The sequence below is a fragment of the Vulpes vulpes genome, chromosome 2 (assembly GCF_048418805.1).
Source record: "Vulpes vulpes isolate BD-2025 chromosome 2, VulVul3, whole genome shotgun sequence".
Classification (NCBI taxonomy): Eukaryota; Metazoa; Chordata; class Mammalia; order Carnivora; family Canidae; genus Vulpes; species Vulpes vulpes.
Genome location: NC_132781.1, coordinates 51978073 through 52003017, shown reverse-complemented (window position 1 = coordinate 52003017; position 24945 = coordinate 51978073). Strand labels below are relative to the sequence as shown.

At 55.2% G+C, this 24945-nt stretch overlaps 1 protein-coding gene across 4 annotated transcripts in view; it reads left to right on the top strand.

Moving 5' to 3' along the window:
* Window positions 1-15201: 15201 nt before the first annotated feature.
* The window catches only part of NTNG2 (netrin G2), a 70522-nt gene continuing 60778 nt past the window's right edge, over window positions 15202-24945 (top strand). The window contains exons 1-3 of one of the 4 annotated variants that reach the window (XM_026009231.2): window positions 15202-16235; window positions 19818-19946; window positions 20447-20877. In XM_026009231.2, coding sequence (XP_025865016.2) covers window positions 20665-20877 — 213 coding nt within the window. In that variant the 5' untranslated portion in view covers window positions 15202-16235; window positions 19818-19946; window positions 20447-20664. Of the gene's footprint in view, window positions 16236-16796; window positions 16863-19817; window positions 19947-20183; window positions 20878-24945 lie in introns of those variants that run through there. The other 3 variants (XM_072748290.1, XM_072748292.1, XM_072748291.1) reach the window with 3 other exon arrangements.

Here is a 24945-nt window from a genome sequence, read left to right as displayed (position 1 = left end):
GTCCCCTGAATACAGTCCCGGCGAGACCTTCCCATCCTGAGCCACTGTCAGGGGCGGGGGGGGGGGGGCACTGCCTGATTCACCCCTCCCTCCACTCAGATCTCCACTCGGAGGAGGGTTCGGGACATATTTGGGAAAATCAATCATAACTATTAGGGTACAATTCTGCTATTGTGTGCACACATAGCGATAATAACTGCATTGTTGAATGGGCCTCCTAAATCCTAGCAAGCACTGGCTTCTTTTAAATTAAGCATAATTGTTTTCTGTTTTTCTACTTTTTAATCTGAAAAAATTTCCAACCTCTGCAAAAATAGCAACCTCCCTATACCCTTCGCCTAGACTCACCAGTTGTTGGCTCTTTGCCACAGGTGCTTTATTCCCCCACCCCCACCCCACCCCCGCCACCCCTTATCCCTGGTGTTATTGGTGATGTTTTGCTGAATCATTTAAGAGTAAGTTTGTGGACATCATGCCCTTCAGCACCAATTACTTACAGTTTGTCTCCTAAGAATAGAGACATTTTGTCTCCTTTTTCCATATGTTTTTAAAATGTACCGAGGTGAAGTTCGTGTAACGTAAAATTGACCGTTTCAAAGTGAACAATCTCGGGGCATGGAGCACATCCACAGTGTTAGGCAGCCCCTGCCTCTGTCAAGTCCGGAACACTTCCAGCAGCCCAACATCAAACCCATTACCATTAGGCGATTGCTCCCAGTCCCAAAATACCCACCTTCATTCCGAGGGTCGCTATATTTCACGGCCTCAGGATGGTGATCGGGTTCAGGAATTTCACACCGATGGAATTCTACCAGCCAGTACACGACCCATGTGCACACTCTGCTAATTTCCCCAGTGCTGTTTTTTCCGGTAATTTCCCTTTTTCCCCTTGATGCAGGATCCAGTCCAACAGCCCACACTGTGTCAGGTTGTTTGGCCTCATCTTTAGCCCTTTAGACGAGTTGCTCAGCCCTTAAAAAATTATGTATACATATATTATTGTTTTTTAACGTTGGAAAATTTTCAGATTTACAGAAAAGTTGCAAAGACCATGCAGAGAGCTCTCCACACCCATCACCTAGTTTCCCCTAGTGTTATCATCTCCTACAACCATTATATATTTGTCAAAGCCCAGAAGTCAGCACTCTTCATGGATTTCACCTGTTTTTCCACTGTTATCCTTTTTCTGCTCTGGGATCCGGCTTTGCATTAAGCTGCAGCCGTTTTGCCTTTCACAAGGCTGACGAGGCTGACAGTTCTTTGCACGTGTCGTTTTAATCTCCTCAGTGACTCTAGGATGGAGGTACATTCTCAGGGTTCCAGAGAGGAGAGGAGACGGGGATCAGAGGTGAGGTGACTCACCCAAGACCACTCAGGAAATGAGGAGGCAGGACTCAAACCCCATCACTGTGGCTCCGAAGCCTACTCTTCGGCATCTGCACCAGGAATGCCACTTGCACACTCACACACACACACACACACACACACACACAAACACACACAGCTTTATGACATAGTCAGCACTTGGCTCGTATAAAAAAGTGTTCACAAAACATCAAATGGTAAAACCATGGCTCATTTTGTACAACAGGTACATTCCTGAAAAGTTAACTGTGGCTCTCTGGAAGGATTTACTAGAAAGTAGGCATGTATGGACTGCTTCCTGAGTGCGACGTGCTTGCATAAGTTTCTTTACCGGATCAGCAAGCAACCTTTGGTGGGATGTGTTTTTGTGCCCATTTTAGAGATGTAAAAATTGAGTGCAGAGAGGAGAATTGACTCGTTCCAGGTCTAAGAGCCAGGTATTAGCTAACCCAGCTCCTTGAACTCAGCTTTTTGCCCCTTTCCTCAGGGTGTCCTTAACCCCCGGGCTCAAACTGACCCGCTTTGGGGCCTAGGGGCCCCCACTGTCCTCCTGCACCCTGGTCCAGTGGCAGCCACAAGCTCTGGGTTTGATGGACAGAGAGGCTCCAGGGTCTGCCCGAGGGAGGCTCCTCGCCACTCTGCTTTGGGGCTCCCGCGCCCCTGGAAGCCAGTTCAGCTGCTGGGGGCAGCCGGTGCCATTCCTCACTCACACGGGATATGCTAATCTGGGGCTCCTCTTTAATAACGGGTCCAGCTGGTAGGAGCTTTTATTTCAGCAAAGTGTGAATGCTGTTGCCATGGAATGCAGCCTTATACCCAGGGAGCAGGAATTACCGGGAGGAGAAGCCGCTCTGGGTTGTCTTTCCCTCTCTCCAAGTTTCACTTCCCTCTGTGTGTTTCACCACCGATTTTCATTTTCGTCTGCATGGAAAACTGGCACACGAATGACGTTTGAGTCAAGGCGCTCAGCACTTTCTCTTCCCCACTCTCCATATGTTTACAAGCTACCCCTTCTGGGGCTGGGACAGGAGGAGGGAACGAAATGGTTCTTTTTTCCCACCATGCGTGAAAATAGCATCCGAGGGGAGAGTGGGACATGATTGGTCCAATGCGGCCAACGTCAAGTCCTCATTCCCAATAGGACGGCGATCCCCCAACTGCTTCTCCACCACTCTTGGCTCCTGTTTAAACTTGATTTGAAAGTCTCTTATGAGAAAGACAGGCTGGGAAGCCTTGGTCATGTTTGGCTCGGTGTGTACGCACACGGTGAGCACCCCTCTCCTGCCACACCATCCTCAGTGGCTGGGAGCACCCCCTTCAGAGTCAGCAGTCCGCTTCCCACCACCTGGGTGATCTTTGGCCAGTGACTTAACTGCTCTGAACCTCAGTTTCCTCATTTGTAAACAAGGGGGAGAGAATGGTTACAGCACATTGCTGGGGGTATAAAGGTGATGGTTAGAGCACACACGGCCCCACACAAGCCAGCTGCTTGGTTGGGATTTGGTAACAGTATTGCCTTTTCTTTCTAGTATCACTACTTCCTTCCTTCCTTCCTTCCTTCCTTCCTTCCTTCCTTCCTTCCTAGGGGGTGGGGGTGTGAGGGCAGGAAGGCACGGGAGGGAATGAAAGACTAAAATGAGACATGAGTGGTCCCTGACGTCAACTTCTTTGCAGCCTCGTCGAGGTGGGAGCCATATGTCCAAATAGCTATAGTGCAAGTCAGACCGTGATCATGTACTCACAGCCTGTGTGTGCTGAGCGCTCATGATGCGTTACACACCGCTCTGGAGTGTACTTGTGCGCGTGCTTCTTCCGATCTTCAGATGAAGAGGCTGAGGTTCAGCTAACGTGTCCAAAGTCGTGTATTGAGGGTGGGGCTGGGACCCCAAGCCTGGAGTCTGGAGGCATGATCTCCGTCACCACACTGTGTCATCTCCCCATGAGAGTGGCCCAGGGGCCTTGGGTCAAGGGCTGGGCTGAGTTCTCCTAGGATGAGAGCGGAGGACGGCTTCTCAGGGCTTCCTGAGACCCACAGAGGAAGGGGTCCCAGCCAGAGGCTCAAATCTGCTCAAATCCATTTGAGCACCTGCATCTTTTTTTTTTTTAAGATTTTATTTATTTATTCATGAGAGACAGAGAGAGAGAAGCAGAGACACAGGCAGAGGGAGAAGCAGGCTCCATGCAGGGATCCTGGGTCCCCAGGATCACACCCTGGGCTGAAGGTGGCACTAAACCGCTGAGCCACCCAGGCTGTCCAGCACCTGCATCTTTGTTCCCACATCTGTGGAAGGCAGATGTGGGCAGGGGCCACTCCCACCCAGCATGTTTGGGAAATAGCCTGTCCCCCACTGACTGAGGCAGGAGGGGGCAGGTAGGTGGGGCGCCATGAAGGGATCGGGAAGGCAAGCTGGGCTGGTCCTGAAGTATCCCTTTTGAACCTGATTTTCTAGGCTGAGAGCTGAGTGTGGCCAGGGATGGAACCGAAGGGAGAAGGAAGGGGCCTGGGGATGACAGGATCAAAGACAGATGACAGGAAGTAAGCCGTTGGCTGGGGAACCCCGTATGGATCATCCATGTCTTCCCTGGAGGTATCCTTTCCACTTCCCCAACTTAAAAACTCGCTGGGGTCACACGGAGGAGCATATTTCTTAGGTGTTCATAGGGTCCCAGGTCACGGATGTCCAATGATCAGATGCTGCCTAGTGGTGTCAATACCTCATTTTGCACTCCTGAAATCATGAGGGATGTCTGGAATCGTGATGGAGAACAGAACCCAGGGTGGCTTGGCGGGCAGCCCATGGGGCCATGTGTGGCCGTGTCCTGTCTTCTCTGTGGCAGGAGTTTTTGATGCCCCTTGATCCACCTTGGGGATTCCAGACGGGGTGGGAGTGCCCAGGTGGGCCTTTTGAGGCATAGCAACGCCAAGGGATGCACACAGAGATCCATACGCTTTGTTATCGGAGTGTGACATCAAAGTCAACAGGTGACACACGGGAAGAGCTGACAGTGGAGACAATTCTGTTCGGGGGAGAGGATGAGAGAGGGAGAGAGGAAATGAGCACTGTGCCAGCAAGAGCAGGAAGGAAATTTGATTTTAATATTCCAATTAGCAGCTATACTGACCCTATTAATCCCCTAATTACTCAGCTTTACCTGTGCACACAGGAGTGATTTAGAATCAACACCCTCTTTGTCTTCCTTGCTGGTCCGTTCTTTCAGGTAGCAAACGCTGATTGAGCCCCTACTATGGCTTAGACACTGGGAAGTCCACGTTGACCAGATGGTCCCAGCTGGCCCAGCAGAGCTTATAATCCAGGAGGTTGTGGGGAAGGGGCAAGAGGAACCAGGCAATCACAATACCCTGTGGGAGCCTCCTTGTGAGCAAAAGCCTGGGATCCGCTGGGGGCTGCCAGGTCCTGGGTCCCCTGTCAGAGGCCCCCTATCTGCCTCCTGACCCATCTGAATTTTTTTTTAAGATTTTATTTATTTATTAGAGACACACACAGAGAGAGAGACAGAGAGAGAGAGAGAGAGGCAGAGACACAGGTACACAGGCAGAGGGAGAAGCAGGCTCCATGCAGGGAGCCCGACACGGGACTCGATCCTGGGTCTCCAGGATCATGGCCTAGGCTGAAGGCGGCTCTAAACCGCTGAGCCACCCGGGCTGCCCCCATCTGAGTTTTACGACCATAGGACTCTATGGATTGCTTGCTCCCCCAGGCAAGGCACACGGATCGGCCTCCGTGGGTACTTGGAAGAGCTGTCACCACTTTTGAACATCTACGAGCCCAGCCCTGGGCATCAGCAGCCGTTTGATGCAATGGGGTTGCATCTCTTATCTCCTTTTTGTAGATGAAGGGATGTTTTTCGTTTCTCATGGGGGCCTTATGAGTGGCAGAGTGGGGATCTGAGCCTGCTCTCTCTCATGGATGCTCCCAGGGTCCGTTCTCCGCACCCAACACCTCTTTCCAGCAGCACCTGCTGCCTCCCGGACAGCCAGAGAGGCAGGTGGAGGCTTCGGAGGAAGGACAGGTGGGAGGGAGGGAGGAGGGAGATGGCAGTCAGGAGTCACGAATATCTAACATCTTGTGATGCTGAAACTCAAGAGCCCCCTGACTCAGCAGGATATTAATAACCTCTGCTGGTCCTTGGAGGGCGGCTCTGCCAGGGAGGCGAACAGCAGGGCTGTATCCGCCCCCTGCCGCCAGTGGCAGCTCACACACCACCCGTACTCACCTGTCTGTCTTCCCACACCAGGCGGGGAACCCCCGAGAGCAGAAGCTGGTCTGTATCTCCAGCCCCCAGCACAGAGCTCAGCACCTAGTAGGAACTCAATCAACAACTGTGAAGTGGGTGGACAGATGGATGGATAAACAGATTGACCCTAAAATCTCCATGCAACATCACTGCTATTTCCTCTCCCTCCTAATCATCTATGTAATTGCTCGTAGTATGTCCTCAGTAAACGCAGGCTGCCGAGGTCAGGTTTCACATCTTCCTCGAGGAGCAGCGTTTCCCAAGTACCTGTTTGTGTCGGGTACAATTCTGGGCTGTCCACGCAGTGGATGGAGACTCATCCCCACCCTCTAGATCGGGGAGACAGGGTGAGGCCTATTATGTGTAGCTCCCAGACATCACAAATCCATCACCAGAGAGCCAGACTCCTTAATCTCAGCCCTGTGTCTTGATAAGCTGGGGTCCCACTCAACACAGCCCTCTGGGTCATTCAGCAAGCTGGGGCCCTGAGGGGTGCCTGGGGATGGGGTCTTCTGGAAGCCACCCATGGGGACTCTGTGGGACAGCAGAAGACCGCACGACTGACCTCTGGGTTCTGGTGGGGGTAGTGTGTGTGTGTGCGTGTGTGTGTGTGCAACCAGCAGGGATCATTAGAATAGTTCCCAACCTGCAGGCCCCCAGTGCTGATCAGTGAAAGCAGGTGCCAGGTGAATGCAGGGGTGAGGCCTGGAGGCCCTGCTCCTGGGCCAGGCACTAGCCTGGGCAGCTGCTGGGCCCTGAGGGTTGCCAGGGAGTGGGTGTTGCAGGGGCTCTGGGCAGTACCTCTACCAACCAGGGAATGCATGAAGCATTTCATCAAATGGGAGAAACGATCCTTGAAAAGAGCAGGGGAAGGGCAGTGGCCCTACCTGTGGACACTTCAGGCTACGAGGCTTTTTCTGGAAGCAGCCCTGTCACATCTGGCTAAGGAGTTGCAGTCTCGCTCTTGGGTGCCTGAGACCCCGCAGGCACATAGTGGTTGCTCAGGATGTGTCGGACCTCAGGCCTGTGGCTCTGTGTCTCCCACCCTGCCCTGAGGCCACAGCACTCACAGCTCACGTGGAGCTCGCATGGGTCTCACCTGTGCTCTGTGTGTGGCGTGTAAATGCCGGGCTCCTGACAAGCGTGTTCTAGACACAGTTGCTGCTCTCCTTGGGGAGTTGTCATTCTGTTGATCGTTTGGGGAGACACTTGTACTGGGTGATCACAGACTGTGCCATTGGTACGAGACCTGCCAGGCCAGCAGTTCATCAGAAAATGCTGGCACTGGAAGGACCCCCTCGCTTGCAACCATGAGGGTCCTGAGGCCCAGTGAGGGAGTGCGAGACTCAGCCAGTGTCCCAAAACTCACAGGGGACATACTTGGGGCGAGGAGCTCCAAGGCAGGGAGGTGGGGGGTCAAGGGCACTGGCTCTGGGGTCAGGAGGGTCTGGGGCTGAGCCCTGGTGTAGGACGCGGAGCAAGCTGTGTCACTCACTCTCTGAGCCTTGGTACTTCCCTTGGGGTCTGGCACGCAGTCTGTTGTCAGTTGATCAAGATTTCTTTAGACAAACCCCAGGAGTCTCTCCAGAACTCTGCTGTCCAAAGCAGCTGCAGCCACACAGTAAGGGCTGACAGGTGAGCATGGGGGATCTGGGGATCTCAGGGAGGCAGAGTTTGGAAGAGAAAGGGTCTCTTCCCAGCCTCAGGGTGATTGGTGATTTGATCTGGCCTCCTGGGGAACAGTTCATTTTTACAGGGGAAGACAGGGCACCATTCCCTAGGGGACCCAAAATGACAGTCCCTGGGGCTTCTGAGATCCCCTGGTTTGGGTGATCACACTGGGGGTGGTCTTTGCAGCCCTCTGAGCACCCCAAAGCTGTCAGTTAATTATTTCATTGTTAAATCCCCACAAAGAGCCTGAGAGGTAGGTGCTGTTATGTCTCCATTGCATGGATGGAAAAATTAGGTGCAGAGAGGTGCCCAAGGAAATAGGCAACATGTGGGGATTCTAAACCCAGGCTGTCAGGCTTGGGGTGGGGGGCTGCTCGTAAACGCCAGAGGCCAGAGGCCCTCACACAGGGTCTGAAGACTGTATCTGGTGGTGGTGGGGCATTACCACTTGCTCGGCGACGACCCCACAGGTGGGTGGCTCAGGACGCTGGGGGCCCCCACAGCAATGTCCGAAGCGGTGAAAGTAGCTGGGAGGGATGTTTAGAGCAGTGCAGAGGGGTCCCTGACGTGGTGCTAGGCAGGGCCTGGAGAGGGATGAGTCATGACGAGCCGTATAGCTGCAGGTGCTAGAAAATTTGGATTCAGAAATTAGCAGAGTCAGGATATGAGGAAATTGGATTCAGAGCTTATGTTTTTCCAGATTAATAATAATAATAATAATAACAATAATAATAACTCCACTTCTGGGAGTCCTCCACAGGGTGGGATGCAAGAAGCCATGCCCTTCTGCCCACCAGATGTCATAAAAAGCAAAGCACACAGTCAGGTGACCAGCCGGCTTGTCCTCCCCAGTCCTGGACACATCTGCTAGTAAGAATGGGGAGCAGGGGTGGGACCAGAAGGTGGAAGAGTCTGGAGGACCCCGTGAAGACAAAGGCTTGTTAGGACCCCTCAGAGTAGGAGGAGCCCTACTGGGAGTGGAGGCGGCATGAGTTAAGTGTGGACATACTAGAGGTTATGGGCAACAGGCAGCAGTCAGCCAAGAGGGACAGTGTCAGCTGCGAGCTGTCCCCGTCCATCAGGCCAACTGCCATTAAGTGAGGCATGGAAGCCGGTTTCCGGGATCAGGGGTCAAGCTCCACGCGTGATGGGACCTGCAACTTCTTGGGAGCCCTTGTCTTGGGCTCCGGACCCCCCCGAGCAGAAGAGCTTGACCAGAAGTGAGGGGGAGCCAGGACTCTTCAGAAGCACAGAGGTGGGCCCATCAGAGCAGAGCCACCTCGTGCCCTTTGGGCAGGACCCAGAACAGGACCAAGCATGGAGGGAGCAGGAGTGGGGCTCCCAAGATTCGGTTTTTGTGGTTTTTATTTTTAAGATATTTATTTATTTATTTATTTATTTATTTATTTATTTAAGAGAGAGAGAAATCATGGGCAGGGGGAGAGGCAGAGGGAGAAGCAAGCTTCCTGCAGAACCTCGGGGTCGTAACCTGAGCCGAAGGCAGACACTTCATGGACTGAGCCACCTGGGCGCCCAGGATTCAGTGTTTTGATGGCAGAGAAGTTTGTATGCCCAGTGGCCCTGCAGGTGACAACTTGATGACAAAACTGTTGCACATTGAGTGTGGGCGACGAGGAAAGACAGAGTTGGAGGGAACGTCCTTCGGTTGATTTATTTCCTGCACTGGAAGCCGTCTTCCAGCTGCCTTTAGTCGCAGGGGCTCTTGCTCTCAGCCGGCCCACACCCAGATGGTCTGACCAGGACACAGCACATCAGCGTGGTGGCGACCTGAGCGGGGCTCTGGGGCCCAGGCCACTCCAGGATCCCTCAGCTCTCCAGGGAGCAGGAGGGAACCGGCCGAGGCAGCAAAGCAGGTACTTCTATAACTGGGTGATTTTGTGATCAGCACATGTCTGAGGGGGAAACCGCACCTGCTAGCTGCTAGCTGGCTTTCGTCACCTGCTCAGTAAGAAAGAGAAAGGTTTTCCTCTAGGCGAGGAGTCCGGGGTGGGAGCAAGGAGCAGCTTCCTCCAACTACCACCACCTTTTCCGTTCAGATTGCCACTTTTATTCAACTCCTCTCTCCTGGCTGGTGTGCACCCCACCTTCAAACACCCCGCGAGCAGCCTGCACACCTGGCGATCACGGGGAGGACCCAGGCGAGGGATCCCACCTTCGAGAGTGGGCATGGTTCCTTCCTCAGCCCCCCAGTTCTCGCACCCCCTGACCCTGAGAGCTGGGAGCAAGGTCCTCCACATCGGGAGAAGGATGGGTGGGGATGGGGGTGGCAGTTCAGCCTCCTGAGAGTGGATTTCAAACGGTGGTTTTCTTTTTCTTTTTTTTTTTCTTTTTATTTATGATAGTCACAGAGAGAGAGAGAGAGAGAGAGAGAGGCAGAGACACAGGCAGAGGGAGAGGGAGAAACAGGCTCCATGCACCGGGAGCCCGATGTGGGATTCGATCCCGGGTCTCCAGGATCGTGCCCTGGGCCAAAGGCAGGGGCCAAACCGCTGCGCCACCCAGGGATCCCCGAACGGTGGTTTTCGCTAGAGGAGCTGCCCCGGCCTGGAGGAGGGCCAGGGCTGGTATCCCATACATTTCCCATACTCACTGAACCCCGTGGTTCTGCTGACACAGAGCAGTCCCCTCTGCTGGGCCACTGGCTCCCTCGGGGCCCCAGACTTGCCTTCACCAAGGCACTCAGGGGAGGAGGGCTTGCCAGAGCCTATATTTAGGGAGCACTTACTACGACCAGAGTTAAAGATTCCTACGCGTGTCTCCAAGAATCCTCCCCAACAACCGTAGGGAGTAGGTGCTAGTATCATCCCCATCTGACAGATGACAAAACTGAGGCCAGAAGGGATGGGAGTCAAGGTCTGGGTTCCCACAGAGCCTGGGTATGATAGTTCTCCTAGCTCCTGGTTTGAACTTTCCTCCCTCCTATCCTCTGCTAGGATAGGAGTTAGGATTTGCCTCTGCTGTTGGCTTGGGTTTATCTAGTGTTCTCTGGCAATGCTGCCAGGCTGGCACACTGTACACTGAGCCTTATACACACATATGTGCACGTACAGATGCACACACACGTGTGTGCGCGTGCTCCTTCATACTTCCCCAGACTCCGCAGCCTCCCTAGCTTTACCTGACAGTATCTGGCACGCAGTAGGTGCTTAGTAAACCTGCACAAGCAGCCTGGTTCTGGTGACATGAATAATCTGAAGGCCAGACCCAGTGGACTTGTCACCACTTGCACCCCCAGGGCCTAGTGGGGTGCCGGCATACAGTAGGTGCTCAACGGGTAACCCAAAGTCTCCTGCAGGGAGAGGTCTCCACCCAGCAAAGCTGGCAGGGCCAGGGTAGTTACCCACCCCCACTGAGGGAGGGAGGCCCGTGCTCCTGGGTATCCTCATCTCGAAGACCTGAAGGATCCCCAGAGACTCTGGAACCCACAGGCGTGAGCAGCAGTTGGCTCTGCAGGCTGGAGACCTGCAATCAGTCAAAGGTGCTCAAGGCATCGAGTGGGCTGAAATCCCGGCTTGTCTGCTGGTCCCCCAAGAACAGGGATGGGGGGTTTCACCCCTGCAGCAGCCACCTCTCCCGAAGGAGCCAAGCAGCGGTGCTTGGAGGAACCAGGCTCTTCCTCCTGGGCCAGGGGTGTTCACCAGTACCATCCTGCTGTGCCGCCACCGAATCAGGAATGAGACATTCACACGTAGACCCCAGGATCCCAGCAGGGCTTCGAGGATGGCACGGGGAGACCATACATCAGTGAGCCCAGCCATGAGGCCTGAGCTCAAATACTGGCACGGCCCTAACCGAGTCACCCGGGGCAGTCTCCTCAACCTCCGTGTTCTCATCTGAACAGCAGAGAGGACAAGAGCATCTTTCACAGGGTGGTAGGAAAGCAGTAAAGTAACGTGCTGTGCACCATGCCTGGTGTGGAATACCAGAGCCACCTTGTGTTAAGCACTTTCTAGAAGCCAAACAGGTCTCAAGCATTAGCCCATTAAATCCTTACACCAAGCCTAGGCACTGGGTACTGTTATTATGCCCATTCTCCAGAGCAGACAACTGAGGCTTGGTGAGGTGAGTCCATTACCCAAGGTCACACAACTAGGAAATGGCGAGCAGGAGTGCGAGCCCAGGGCTGCTCATCTCTGAAGCCTTGAGTCCCAACCTTTATTATAGCACGTGCCCATCTAAGACCTGGAATTAACCCTTGAAGCTGACTCATCCCATTTTACAGCAGATAAAAAACCTGAGGCCCAGAGAAGGAAAGAGAGTAGCAGGATCACGGAGCTGCTGCTGAAACAGGGCCTCCGACCCCCATAGTTACTGCACACGTTTATCCAGCGCTTACTCTGCGCCAGGTATGAAGAGCTTTACGGGCATCCCTGCACATAAATTTTCCAATAACCCTCGGCAGAGAGATGCTTTTGTCAATCCCATTTTTTGTTTGGGTAAACTGAGGCAGAGAGGGGTGGTAGCTTACTCAAGGTCACCCAACCAATCAACAGGACAGGTAGGACTCGTACCCAGAGAGTCGAACTTTAGAGCCCTGGACCAGTACCGCTGTGTCCCCGCTTCCCCGCAGAGCCCGAACCAGCCTTGCCCAGCAGCCTGGGTCCCAGGCAGACTTACCTGCCAGGGGAATGGGGTCTGCGGGACCCCCAGGGCACGGCCACCGCCAGGCAAGGCAGGGTGCAGCCGGAGCCGCCAGCTGCGAGAGCGTTGCCTCAGCTAAACTACCCAGGGAGATGGGCACGGACCCGGGGCTGGCAGGCCCGGTGTGCCTGAAGACCATTAGCCCCCTGCCTCCACCAAGAGAAGTTTATCCAACAAAATGCAGGCGAGCACAAGATCACGTTCTGCTTTATGTGTCTCTTGTTGTAGGCAGCGCACATCTTGGGAGATGTGTGGATGAAAGGCACCATATAAAATGCAATCAATTATGAATCACCATTACTGAATTAATCACATGTATGATTAATACAGTAATAATAATTAATGGGAGTATGGTCTGGAGATTAGAGCGGGGAACTGGCAGGGAGGAGCCGGGGTGCTTCTTGAAGACTCTGCCATTGCCTGGAGGTGTCACCTTGGGGAAGGCCCCGGGCTTGGGTCTCGGTCTCTCCCGCTCTCTGTGTACCCCTGCCTTGGTTGTGGAAATAAGGGGCCTGGGGATGCCCTGAAACCCTGGACGGTCCTGGGCTAGTTCCCAGGATCTTACTACTCACAGCTGCATCGCAACTGCTCAAGGTCAGGGGGACAAATCAAAATCTGGGTCTGGCATAACAGAGACCAGAGTGCAGGAGGCAGAGGGTGAAAGCACGATGGAGGGGGGGTGGGTGTCTTGAGCTTACACTTGACTTTAATCAGTGGTGCGAGCTCATTTTATCTGTCTGTCCTTTTGTCTGTCTGCAGCAGGATTTGCCTTGTCTCAAAAACCCCAGAGGGCCTGGACCTCATCTGCTACCTCTCATTGCAAAACTACTAGATCATTCTTTTTTTTTTTTTTTTTTTTTGCGTGTGACTTTATAATTCCTATTATTCGTCTACCCCATCCATGCATATTTCCTCATTGCAAAGGAGTCAAGCAACACAGAAGGAATATGTATATTATAAAGCATGCCATCCCCCCATCTTTCCTGTTCATACTTTGGTATCTTTATTTTATATATAACCTTAAAAAAACATAGATGGAATAAAATTAAATGCATTGTTCTGCAGATGCTTTTTGGTAGTAGGTTTGACATACACAATTCAAATTAAAGCTGCCTAGTGGAGCCAAAACCCTGCCACTGGGGAGGATGGTTGGGCTGCTGGGAGGGGGGGGGGGGGGTGTTGTCAGCAAGGATTTTCATCTTATTGCATTTTATTTTGGTGGGGGGAGGGGAGAGTCATTAACACTTTCCTGCCCCTGGTGCTCAGCTTCATTTCATCACCAGGAAAAGGTCATTTGTCATAAGGTACCTTGATGAAGTTTTTAAAATGAACATCCCTTGACCACCTGGTCCCTACACAGTCGGATCCTATTTGTTTCCCGTCTTTATAGTTCACTTGACAGGACCTGGGTCTTCTGGATGCTGCATCGGCTACTGTCGGGATCATCACAAAGGGACCCTTCCTGGGCAAATCCTCTCATTATGCAGATGGAGAAACTGAGGCTGACAGCTGGGAAGGCATGACCCCAGGCCACACATCTAGTTAGGGGCTGAGTGGAGAAAAATCCAGTATCCTGACTCAGGGCAGTGTGCTCTTTCTACCATCCCATCATTTCCAGGGTCTGGAAATGGGGAGACCGGAAGATAGTTTCCAGATGGGTCCCTGAAAAAAGTCTATTGGCATCAGCTGGTTGGAGAGGCAGGAAGCACTGGGGAGGTGTTGTAAACATCGTTTCCAGTGGCCCAGAGCTTTGCATATGGGTCACATAAACCATCCGGGTAATAACAAGACGATGCACCCAGGGCCCCTCCACTGTGTTTAGACGAACCACAAATGAGAATCATCTTCCTCCACGTCTTGTTGGGTGTTCCTGACAGCATCCAGTGTCGGTGATGATGGAGGAGCAGGGCGTGGGGGTGACAGCAGGCTGAGGACCTACCCAGGTTATCACTCATGCTGCCTGCACAGAAGCCCCACACTGTGCCCTTCACTGCTGCCTGCAGGCCCAGTGCTTAAAAATCAAATTGCTGGGATCTGTTCACCTCTGAGGAGGCTCCTCCTGCTAGATGCTTTGAGACCGGGGAGCAGGTAACCAGGGACTGGCATATATTCGCTCTCCTAGACATCTTTTCATATGGAGCCCCTCTCCAGCGAGATGGGAGGATCTGAGAGCAAGTGTCGGAGGAGGCAATGGAAGGCCTTGTTTTGACACACACCCCCCCCCCTTGGAAAAGGAAAGATTCACATGTTTCAAATGGGGAAACTGAGGCCTCAAAGCAATCTGCACTGTGCCTCAAGTTAACCAGTGAGTCAGGCAGTGACAGAGTACCACCCGGGAAGCCAGAGAGCCCTGCCTCCCAGGCCAGAGTCCACCTTAGCTGTGTGACCTTGGGCAATCTACTTATCATCTCTAAGCTTCATCTATAACTTGGGACTTTGCTAATAGGAGTTAAGTCATGGGTCTGTTGGGAAGAATCAGTGGCTGATACATATAAATCGGTTTGCATGAGGCCTGGCATAAAACAGGTGTTCAATAAATGTTAAATTATTGTTACTGTTATTATTATTAAAGCAGATGAGAGTCTCTAAATTCTGTCTGGTTTTGTGACGATAGCTGAAACATTTGGCAGTACAGCCCTCTCCCAGTGAAAGGGGAGCCACCAGCAGGGAAGGGGTCAAGGTGGAGGTAAGAGGCTGTAAGAGGGGGGTGGGGCCCAGAGGTGCCACATCTTCTTCCTGTCCCTGACACCCTCTGTGACCTTGGACCAGTCCCTCTCCCTCTCTGTCCTCAGGCTCTTTGTTCTCGATGCATCCAAATGGCAGGGCTGGCTGCCTGAGCCCTGCAGTGAGAACCCACCCTGGAGGAGGCCAGGCGCACCTGAAAACCACCCGTCCCCCCTGGAAGATGGAAGCAGCTCTCTGCACAGCCCTGGGAGACAGGGCGGCAGGAAGCTTCCCCAGCGTTCAAGAGCCGAGGGCGGCTGGCCCAGGGTGGCAAACTCCTTGGCCTCTGCCCGGGCCCCTGCAGGAGTCCTCCCCGCCCTCCTCCCATGCTTGCCAGGAGTGAGGGCCCTCCTGCCCCCCTACTCTGCACTCCCTCCGGAGCTGGCTTGGCTTCATCAAAAGCAGGGCCCATCAGGGTGGAGGCGGCGATGTGTCAGCTGGTATTCAGGCTCTGGTTGTGCGCTCAGATCGCTCCCCCTCCCCATCTCCCCAAATCCACCCACCCACCCTTTTACCCACTGCTTGGGGCCTTCTGGGTGGCAGCACTTCACAGAGGGAGTCAGAGCCGCAGCCTTGAGCCCTTGGCTGTTGGGGGTGGGTGGACTGACTCACTCGGCCCCCTCCCTGGTGCCGATGGGGCAGCCCCCACACCCCTGGGCGCTGGCACCCCGTCAGGCCCCGGGCTTTTGGAAAAGGAAGCTGCAGCCCCGCGGCGCCTGACCCGGGCCGGCTGAGGATGCGCTCTGCGCGCACCGACCCGCCGGCCCCCGAGCCCGGAGGAGATGCTTAGGCAGCGACCCCCCGGAGCAGGCTCGCTCCCGCGGCCGCCTGCTGGGGCCACCCTGGCCGCGGGCCCGCCGGGACGCCCCTGCTGGCGGCGCCCCTCCCCGGGCCGTGGCGCGTCCCCCGAGTCTCGCAGTATTTCCTCCCTGCACCTTTAAGAAGACCGGTGCTCCGTGGTGGGATGGTGTGTTAAAGCCACACAGAGGAAGTTACGCAGCCCGGATCAGACCGAGAGATAAAAGCCCGATGGTGATCGTGAGAGATGGCAAGAGGATTTAGCCTCGGCATTAACTTGGAGCGGAGTGCAGGGGGGCGGTGAGGCGCCCGCCATCTGGCCCCGCGCCGCGCCGGGGGGATGCCCCCGCGCCCCGACGAGCCGCCGCGAAGCCCACCCGGGCCGGGGGCCGCCCGCCGCCCGCGCGCCGGTCCTCTCCGAGCCGCCCAGGGGGCCCAAAAAGTTTGCACTTGTTAGAGGCGACCTTCCGCTCGGCCGGGGCGGGCGATGCGGGCGGCGCGGGCGGCCCCCTCCCCCGGCCCGCGTCTCCGGGACGGCTGCGGGCGGCCCCCCCGGCGGCCGGAGGGCTCCCCGGCCCGGGTCTGACGGCGGCGGCGGCGGGAGCGGCGGGAGCGGCGGGAGCGGCGCGGCGACGAGCAGCGGCCGGCAGCCCTCGGCCCGCGCCCCCACCCAGCGCCGGCCAGGGCGGGCGCAGCGCCCGCGGGCGGCGGTCCTCGGCCTCCCGGGTCTGCGCTCCGGGAAGCGGCTCCGAGCCGGGGTAAGGCGGGCGGGGAGAGCCGGCGGGCGGGGGGGGGGCCGCGGCTTCGCAGCCTGCTTCCATTTCTAAAGGGCTTCGGCGGCCACGCAGGCTTCCCGGGCCCGGGAGCCCCTGGAGGCGGCCCAGCAGAGGCTCGGGTGCAAAAGTTATTTGGTGGCTGCTGCTACTAGCGGAGGACCGGAGCCGCCGAGAGGGGTGTGTGAGTGTGCATTTGTGGCAGCATCTTAAAGGAAAAGCTTGTCTTTCCGGCTGGCTCTTTCCTCCCAGGGTCTTTTTCCATCGTGTGTGCGCGCGCGCGTGTGTTGGGGATGGATGTTGCAAGAACGTGTGCGTGTGTTTGTGGAAAGGAAATTAACCCTTCTCTCGCGCCACCCCGCCGCGACGGCACCCCCTGCGTCTTCCCCGCACCCCTCCCCACCTCTCCCAAGCCGGGCTGTGCGAGTCGCGCAGAGAAACTCCTGGCCAGCCAGGCTGGAAACTTCTTTCCGTGCGGCGGAGGGGTGGGCTGGTGGGGGAGGGGGCGAGCAGGCGTCGGCCCGGGGACGAACCGGGAGGCGCGCAGACGGGGCGCGGAGCCGCGGGAAGGCGGGACGAGCACCGCGGGCTCGCGGGGTCCGCCCGCTCCGAGTAAGTTGCCGGCCCGGGCGGGGGGCGGCGGAGGCCCCGGGCGCCGGGGAAAAAGGAGGCAACTAATTCCCGGGCGCTTTGCTCGGTGTCTGCTAATTGAGGGAGGCGGCGCCGAGTCAGGGGCACCCTCGGTGCCGGCGGGGCCTTTCTCAAAGGCGTGGGTAATTGCTGCCGGGGCTTGCACTCAACTTGGGGAAGACAAAACGCAGCTGCGGGACTTGCGGGTGGGGGGCACGCCCCTGTGCGATGCACGCCCCCCACTCCGTGCAGCCCACCCGGAGCTCGGACTCTGCCCCGGCTCCTCGCCCGCGGGGACCGACCCCAAACCCCTGCCTAGAGGAAGCCTCCTTCTCGCTCCCGGCTCCCCAGCCCTCAACTTTCCGGGGCTCCCCGGGCGCCGAGATGCCCCCGTTCCAGAGCTGGGGGGCACCCGGGCTGGGCCGTGGCTACCAGGATGCGAGCGGAGCCAGCGGTGCTCGGGGCACTCCCCCACCTCTGGACCTGGCCCGGGGTGGAGGGCGCGAAGGTGACTCGGGCTCGGCGGGCTCCTTTCCTTCCCAGCCCTTGGGCACCACCCCCTTGAAGGCAGATTTCCCTCGGCCCGCAGTCCCCGCTGGGGAGGGACTGAGGGAACCTCGGGGTGGGCAGCCCCCGGGACCCCCCCTCCGAGCCCTTCAGGGACCCTGCGCCCACAGCGCCAAGTTTCCCACGAGGTGGGGGCGCAGCCGGCAACTCCGAGAGGACCTGCTCGGAGCCCAGGGAGCTCGGAGAGGCGCTAATTCAATCAGACAGAGAAATCGGAGTTCAGAAATCCTGGTAAAATCTAATTTTCAGGTTTTAATACCCTGGCTATCAGCCCCCCTCGGTTCCTGAGGACTCTTAAAAGAAATAAAGCGCATTGATTCTATTTGTTTCTGGGAGCTGCAGTTTCTTAATAATATCAGGTGAAGATTTATTTTCCAAGGAGAAAATGATCCACCGGGATACAACCTCTTACTCTGAAATTTCCTCTGCTGGCTTCTCACTCCCTGCTTTCCGCCTCGTTATTCCGCCGACTCTTGCTTCTCTCCCTCCTCCCTCCTTGTTTTTTCTTTTTTTTTTCCCCCCCTTTTTGGCAAAAGCCGACTGTAATATTCGCTTGCTGAGCTCACAATTCTCCCTATAATACCAGCAACGCCCCGTTGATGGACTAGTTGTAAACACATTTGTTACCCCGCCCCCAGCAGATTTGGTTGTTGTTGGCTCCCCTCAGCCCCCATCACCACCCCATTTTCCAGGGAATGCACAGCATTTGAACCAAAAGAACTGCAAAGCAATTAATAGAATTTCAAGTTGCTCCGCCCTTTGCTCTCCGTGGCCTCCTGGCCTCCGGGCCTCGCTGCCTCCCCGGGCCGGTCTGGCGTCGCACAGTGGAAGCCCTGAGCAGCCGCTGGTGCTGCAGATGAAGGCAGCCCGCAGCCGCGCCCGGTGCCGCTGCCTGTCAGGAGCTCCCTACCTGTTACTGAACAGTTAGGAGTCCGCGGCTGGAAGAAATAATTAGGGACGTGCTGTTTTCTGGGCAGCAAAGCTTGGGTAGAGGCATCCAAACCTTTGCCGGCCGCGCTATTTTATTTTTACTACATTTTCTCAGGTTGTAAAAATAGTCGCCAGGCGGGTTCTTTCTGAGAGTTTCTAGCAAGGAGCACATTCAAGGCCAAGCAGGTTCTATAACAGGTTTCTCTTTAAACGGCCAGAGGTGAGCAGTGAAAATGTGGTGCCCCCCCCCCCCACTAGGCTCCTCATTCATCTCCATCAAGAGCCCTTCAGCCAAGAGAGAGGGGCAGGGGCCGCCCTAATGCAGATTTATGATTCCCCCAACCAGGAGCGTGGGGCACTGGGGGCTTCTGCGGGGAGCCCAGGTGAGCGGCCAGCCCCCTCTGGACAATGTCCACCTTCCCGGTTTGTCATTTTTGGCAGCAGTGTGTTTGCGTCAGGGCGGAGAACGGGGTTTCATGGAAAAGGGATTAACTCTTCAGGGACTCTTCCATGTAGAGTGGCTCTAAGAGGGTGTCAGGTGAGAATCATGCCGAGGAGGTCGGCACCAACGCCGGAGCAGTTTGGGGATTGAGAGGCACTAATCATAGGCATAATAATCAGAATAATTAATAACGCAGGTGCTTCTGCTGTGACTCATTGCATAACCTTTGCCCTATTGACTAGTATTTTTGGCCAGGATCCCACACTGACTGGACTCAAATTCTCCTGGTGATGTATCAAGTGCCTGGGAACACACCACATTACTGGAGTGATGTTTTCTGCAATGTAACATTTGTCTTAGTTATAGCTCTCTGGGCTCTTAAATGATTATCAGTTGCTTAAAATAGTAAAGCAATAATCATAATAGTGACTCGTTTATAGACACACCCTCTGAGGATTATTGCAGAATTTTGGCCTCGATCGGAAAATCTAACATGACAAACCATAGTCACTTCTGTGGAAGTCTTCAATATCTCTAGTTTCTTAGTGTTGAAAATTAAATTCATCGCTGCCGAATTTGGAGAGGGATTTATCGGCACCTGGTTCTTACTGGTTGGCCCACACGTGGACCATGCTTTACCTGTACCTGTACGTCCAGACTCATCTGCACCCATGGTGACAGCTCTGACATTTTGACTTGTTAGTCACAGTATTTTAAAGCTACCACTCAATCTTGACTCTTGAGCATGTTTTGCAGTCAGTGACCCCCAAACAGGGGGCTCTTCTGCAGACCAACACCCCCGTAAATGAGGGAAAAAGCGAATCACCTTTGAAATAATGTGTCCAATCTCCAAATGTGTAACTCTGATATTAATAAAAATAACCCAGTTTTCTCGGGAGACCTTGCTAATGCAGCCTCATTTTTTGCACATTTTGCCAGAGAGCTTTTGTTCTTATACATCTTTATCGCCCCCCCTTTCTCTTTTTAATTTGTTGCAGGTGTTGTTGCTAATGAGCTCTCTCCTCCCCTCTTACAATGAAAGACGAGCCAGCCCCCGGGTACCTGGATGGATTGAGAGCTGAAGTGTCAGAAACTTCATAATAAGTTGCCGATGGCTACCAGCCAAGGTCAGCTGGCCCCCATTAGGACCTGTCCCCACAAAGCAGAGTCAAATAAGCTTCTCCCCAGTTAAAACCTCAGTCGCTTTTTTATGTTGCAGTCCAGCCACACAATTGTTGTCACTTTAAGCCCATATGAAAAGAAATCTCTTTTATTGGTCTGAGATGCCAGTCCAGTCCCATAGAGGGAACATGTTTCCAGCTAACACGTACACCTCCTGATTTTATTTTATCTTTACAACACAGGCTGGAGGGTTGTTTTGCAGTTGTGTTGAGCACATCACCCATTAAGGGCCCTTTAAAGACCCGGATTGATTGGAAGGACGAAAATTAAAAGCAATCTGATCCGGCCTCATGCCAGATCCCTGAGGATTTGCTCCCTATCCCATTTCCATCCACTGTCACAATTTGAGAGCCTGCCTGATTTGATCAGATTCACCTCTGGGAGAGGTTAATGCCAAGGTTAGGAGGACACGAAGTTATGGGCAACTTTTTGATCTGCCCATCAGCAGTCTGAGAAACGCTGGCTCTGAGTTTTCCGAATCGGCCTTTGGGAAGAAACAAGTTCCTCGCTCCTTGCAACCTGGCACTGCTCGAGGCCCTGGGACATCCAGCCACCGTTGCCTGGTACATGTGGCACTTCCATGCTGAGGCCCAGAGTCCCGCCTGACCCAGCCGCTGCCTCTCCAGGGCCTCTCTGGGCCACGCCCCTTCCAAGAGCGCAGCCATGCTGCACCTGCTGGCACTTTTCCTGCACTGCCTCCCGCTGGCCTCTGGGGACTACGACATCTGCAAATCCTGGGTGACCACAGATGAGGGCCCCACCTGGGAGTTCTATGCCTGCCAGCCCAAGGTGATGCGGCTGAAGGACTATGTCAAGGTGAAGGTGGAACCCTCAGGCATCACGTGCGGAGACCCCCCTGAGAGATTCTGCTCCCACGTAAGTCAGCCTGCTGCTGTTCCTTTTGCTCAAGCCAAGTGGGAGGGGGTCTGGGCCAGACCCTTGTGATGGGTGAGCAGAATGGGAGGACCAGGGGCAAGGTTGACTTTTCCATACCTTGGAGCGAGAGCAGATGGCTGTCCCACCTTGGAAAAGTGCCAAGGCAAAGGCCACCCCAGGCTCTGCGGTCCTGTGATGTCATTCTCTGGGGTGGGGACCTTCTTGGCCAGCTGACCACTAGATCGTTTTCTCTTGGGAAGACCATAGTAGTGATAGTGCCTGGGCCACTGGCCTTGCAGACAAGCCCCGCCTCCATTGTCAGGAACTCAGCATTCTGGGCGAGGGAGCAAGGTGCTCCTTGCAATGTAACACTCTGTCCATCCCTTCTGCGGTGCCTCGTCCTGTCCCACCTGATCCAATCCAGCAGGCAGTTTTGCCAGGCCAGTTATGCCCCCACCGAGCCGCAACTTTGCCAGGGAGAAGGTTTGATGGATGTGCAGAGGCGATTCCTAAGGGTGGAAAGGAGACAGACCAGGATGGACGGTGTGGTTCTCATTTCAATTCCATCCCTTTGTGCGGTGGCTGCAGTCACTGGTCAAGTCAGGGGCACGGCAGACGGTCAGAGATTGTCACTTGAGCCCTTAATTAGAGAAGGATGAGGTCTTAGAGCAGGGATGACTTCAGTACTTCAGTACTCAGTGTTACCGACAACAGCAGCTGTAATAATGGTAGGGACCATTCAAGTGACCTCGTGTGGGGGCCAAGACCTTGATGTGCAAGTCCTCCCGTCAGCTCAGCCAGGTTGATTTTACTGTATGAAGGGGGAGTTATAGGGTGTGGGCTCTGAACTGGTGGCATCTCCGGGCCTCTGTTCCTTCATCTGTAAATTGGGCATCATAGGAGTAAGAGAGCTGAATCATATGTGTAAAATGCTCAAAATAGGGCCTGGCACACAGCAGGTGCCCATAGATGTTAGCTGTTGTCATTCTTGTACAGATGGAGAAACTGAGGACCAAAGTCGCACACCAGGAAGTGGTGAGGCTGCGATTCAAGGGTCTGGCTCCAAAGCCACTGAGCTAAACTGGCTGCTGAAAGGGGCCTTCCTGCTGGGCAGTGCCTTGGACCCCCACACACACCCTCTGTCCCCATCCCCAAGCTTAGCAAGAGACTGGGCAGGGCTGCCAGGCTGCAGGAGCTGATGGGAGCGGCTCATCGTCACCTGTGGGGTGGCTGCTGCCTCCACGTGTTCTTGAGAGGGCCTCTGGGCCTCTGGGCTTCTGCCTGGACTGAGCAGGTGCCCCGCTGGGCTCCTGAGGACACCTCCATCCCACGGGGAGCTGCACTCCTATCACAGAGCAGTCAGCCTGGGAAGATAAGCTTCCTGCTTGGACAGCCAGCAGTCAGATGTGAGGCTGTCACTGTGGATGGTGGCTGGGCTGAAAGAGCCAGCTGGGGATGGAGGGCGGGGAGAAGGCAGCACAGGGCTGGGAGTGGGGGCAGGGGGCAGGGGCACGAGATAGTTCATGGGGATCACTGCACTGGGGATCCCAGGACTTCACTGGCTCAGGGATAAGCAAGGAGGTCAGCTCCTGAAGGTCAGGGGGAAGCCAGGTTGGGGGCAGGGAGCCTAGTTCTGAGCCTGTACGTTAGGCTGGCCCAGCTCATGCAAAAACTTCTAAAATTTCTCCACATACACCCTGAACAGAGTCAACCTCTGCCTCTCGTATTGGAGTCTTGACTGTATTTCTGCTCTGAAATATTAATCATTGCCTTAATGTACTAGGGGGAAGGGTGTGGGACAGGGCAGCTAAATCATATTTCATTGGACCCGTTTCTGGTCAAGGGCTTGAGGGGTGGAGATGACCATCAGATGCAAGTCTGAGGCCCTCTCCTGGCCAGAGCTGGCTCAGAATGTCCTCAGCTCTGGACCTCTGCCCTGCCTCCACCCCCACAGGGAGGACCCAGTGCAGCTGCCAGGGTGGGGTGCTCACTCCACCGCTGATCCTAAGGCTGCCCCACCTGAGCCCGGCAGGTGTCATTGAGCACTGGAGTCTGGGAGGAACTGACATCCCTTCCCTTCCTTCCTGGGAACACAGGAGAGGAAGAGCGGTATCTTCAGCATCTCCCCCATAGGTGTGTCCTCAGTGTCTCCACACCAGGAGACACACGGGCTGCCATCCCACTCTGCCTTTGATTACAGTTGTGTGGCCAACAAGACTGGAGACTCTGCCTTGGCAGGTGGATGGGGGCTGGCTTCTGCAGGGATCGGGGAGTGGGTGTCATATCCAAATACAGTCAGGCCCCGTGCCACCTCCTCTGAGCAGGTCCTGTGTGTGTCTCATGTAATCATCTCTAGGATGCCCGGAGGTGGGTGCTGTTCTAATCCTGTTTTAGGGATTAGAAGGGGTTGCCTAAATCCTGCCAAGGTCACTCAGTTTAAGAGGCTGGCTGGCAACTTGTCTGCAGCCAGGGCCTGTGCTTACCCACTAGGTGTCTCGGCCTCCCCTCTCTGAGCTTCAGTTTCGTTCCCTGTAAAGTAGAGGTGATAACTGTTCACACGTCACAGTGCTGGCAAGAGGGAGCAACCTGGCCGGTGCCAGGCCTGGGCTCCGTGCTGGCACGCAGTAGGCACTCGATGTGCAGTAGGTGCTGTGCATTTATTAGTTGTTAGGACGCCCTCGGCAGTGTCCCTGGCTTTGCTTCTTTCCTCTGTCCAGCCTGGAGATGGCCACACCCTGAATTCCTGGGCTCTGGGCAGCAGGCCTATGCGGGGTGGTTGGGGAGCTCGAGTTCCCGCATGTGTGGCTGGTGCTGTGCACCACCAGGGGGCGCCCTAATGGTAGCCGGCCCCCCGCTGCCCAGCTACCCTGGCTACTGCCCAGGGGGTCGCTGCGGCCACCTAGCCAACTGGAGTGTGAGCCCTGGAGCACCCCCCGGGGGTGCAGGAGGGGCTGAAACGTAGCCGCCCTTCCTGGGGTTCAGGATGCAGACCCTCCCTCCTGCCAGGCTTGCCGTCCTTCTGCAAGGCCACCTGAGAGCTGAATTGTAAATTCCAGCCTGGTGAGGAAGGGGCGGGGGAAGAAGACCAAGATAAATGAATAAATAAAAACGTATTGGCTCTAAATGCACAATGAGAATTAATAGGGATGAGCTCTCAACCAAGGATCCTAGGGCAAGGGCAAAATTTCAATGAGGACTACAGGAGAGGAGGGCAGCCCCAGGCCCCCCACTCCAGGCCCAGCCAGACAGGGCCAGGCTGGCCACACTGCAGGGCCTGGGGGGTGGGGGAGGGATACCCACAGAGGCTTCTCGACCCCTGGGCAGTTGGGTGTAGGAGGCAGCCTCACAGTGCTCCCAAACACTCTCCTGTGTCTCTGCAGACAAAAGCTAACCCCGTGTCTCAGGAGAGAGAAGGTGAGATGACAGGGAAGAGAGAGGGGGTGAGGCTCTGGCCACAGACCAGGCAGGTGGTGTTTCAAGCGATCCTACAGGCACCCACTCGTTACCTAAAGTATAGTCCTTGGACTCACCTTGTTAAAAATGCTGAATCCTCGGCCCTGCCCTAGACCTGCTGCGCCAGAAACTGCATTTTAACAAGAAATCCAGGCGATTTGGATGCATGCGGGATATGGTCTGAGAAACCGCTGCTCTCCATAATTGCTTGGTGGTGGGTGCCACCCGTGGCTGACGTTCCCAGGGGATCTTTGCGGGTTAAGTAGTGAGTCCCTGTTGAAGGAGAGGGTGAGGTGCAGGAGGCATGGGGGGGGGTCAGGAGGGGGGGTGGAGGCGGGGGCTGACATCCCTGAAACCCTCTGCAAGCTTCCAAACAGAGGCTGCAGGTATCCTGCCAGGGTGATCTGGGGCAAGGCATTTCGATTCTCTGAGCCTCAGGTTCCTCATCTGTACTGGGGGGTGCCCGCCCCACCAGCTTCCTGGGAGAAGGAGATGCCTCTTTCAGAATATCTGGAAGTGCTTGAAGAGGGAGTTCTGGTAATCCAATCCATTAATCCAATTGATCCTCTTGATTTTGAAATAGATGAGGGAGAAACTTTGTATCCAAGGAGACTT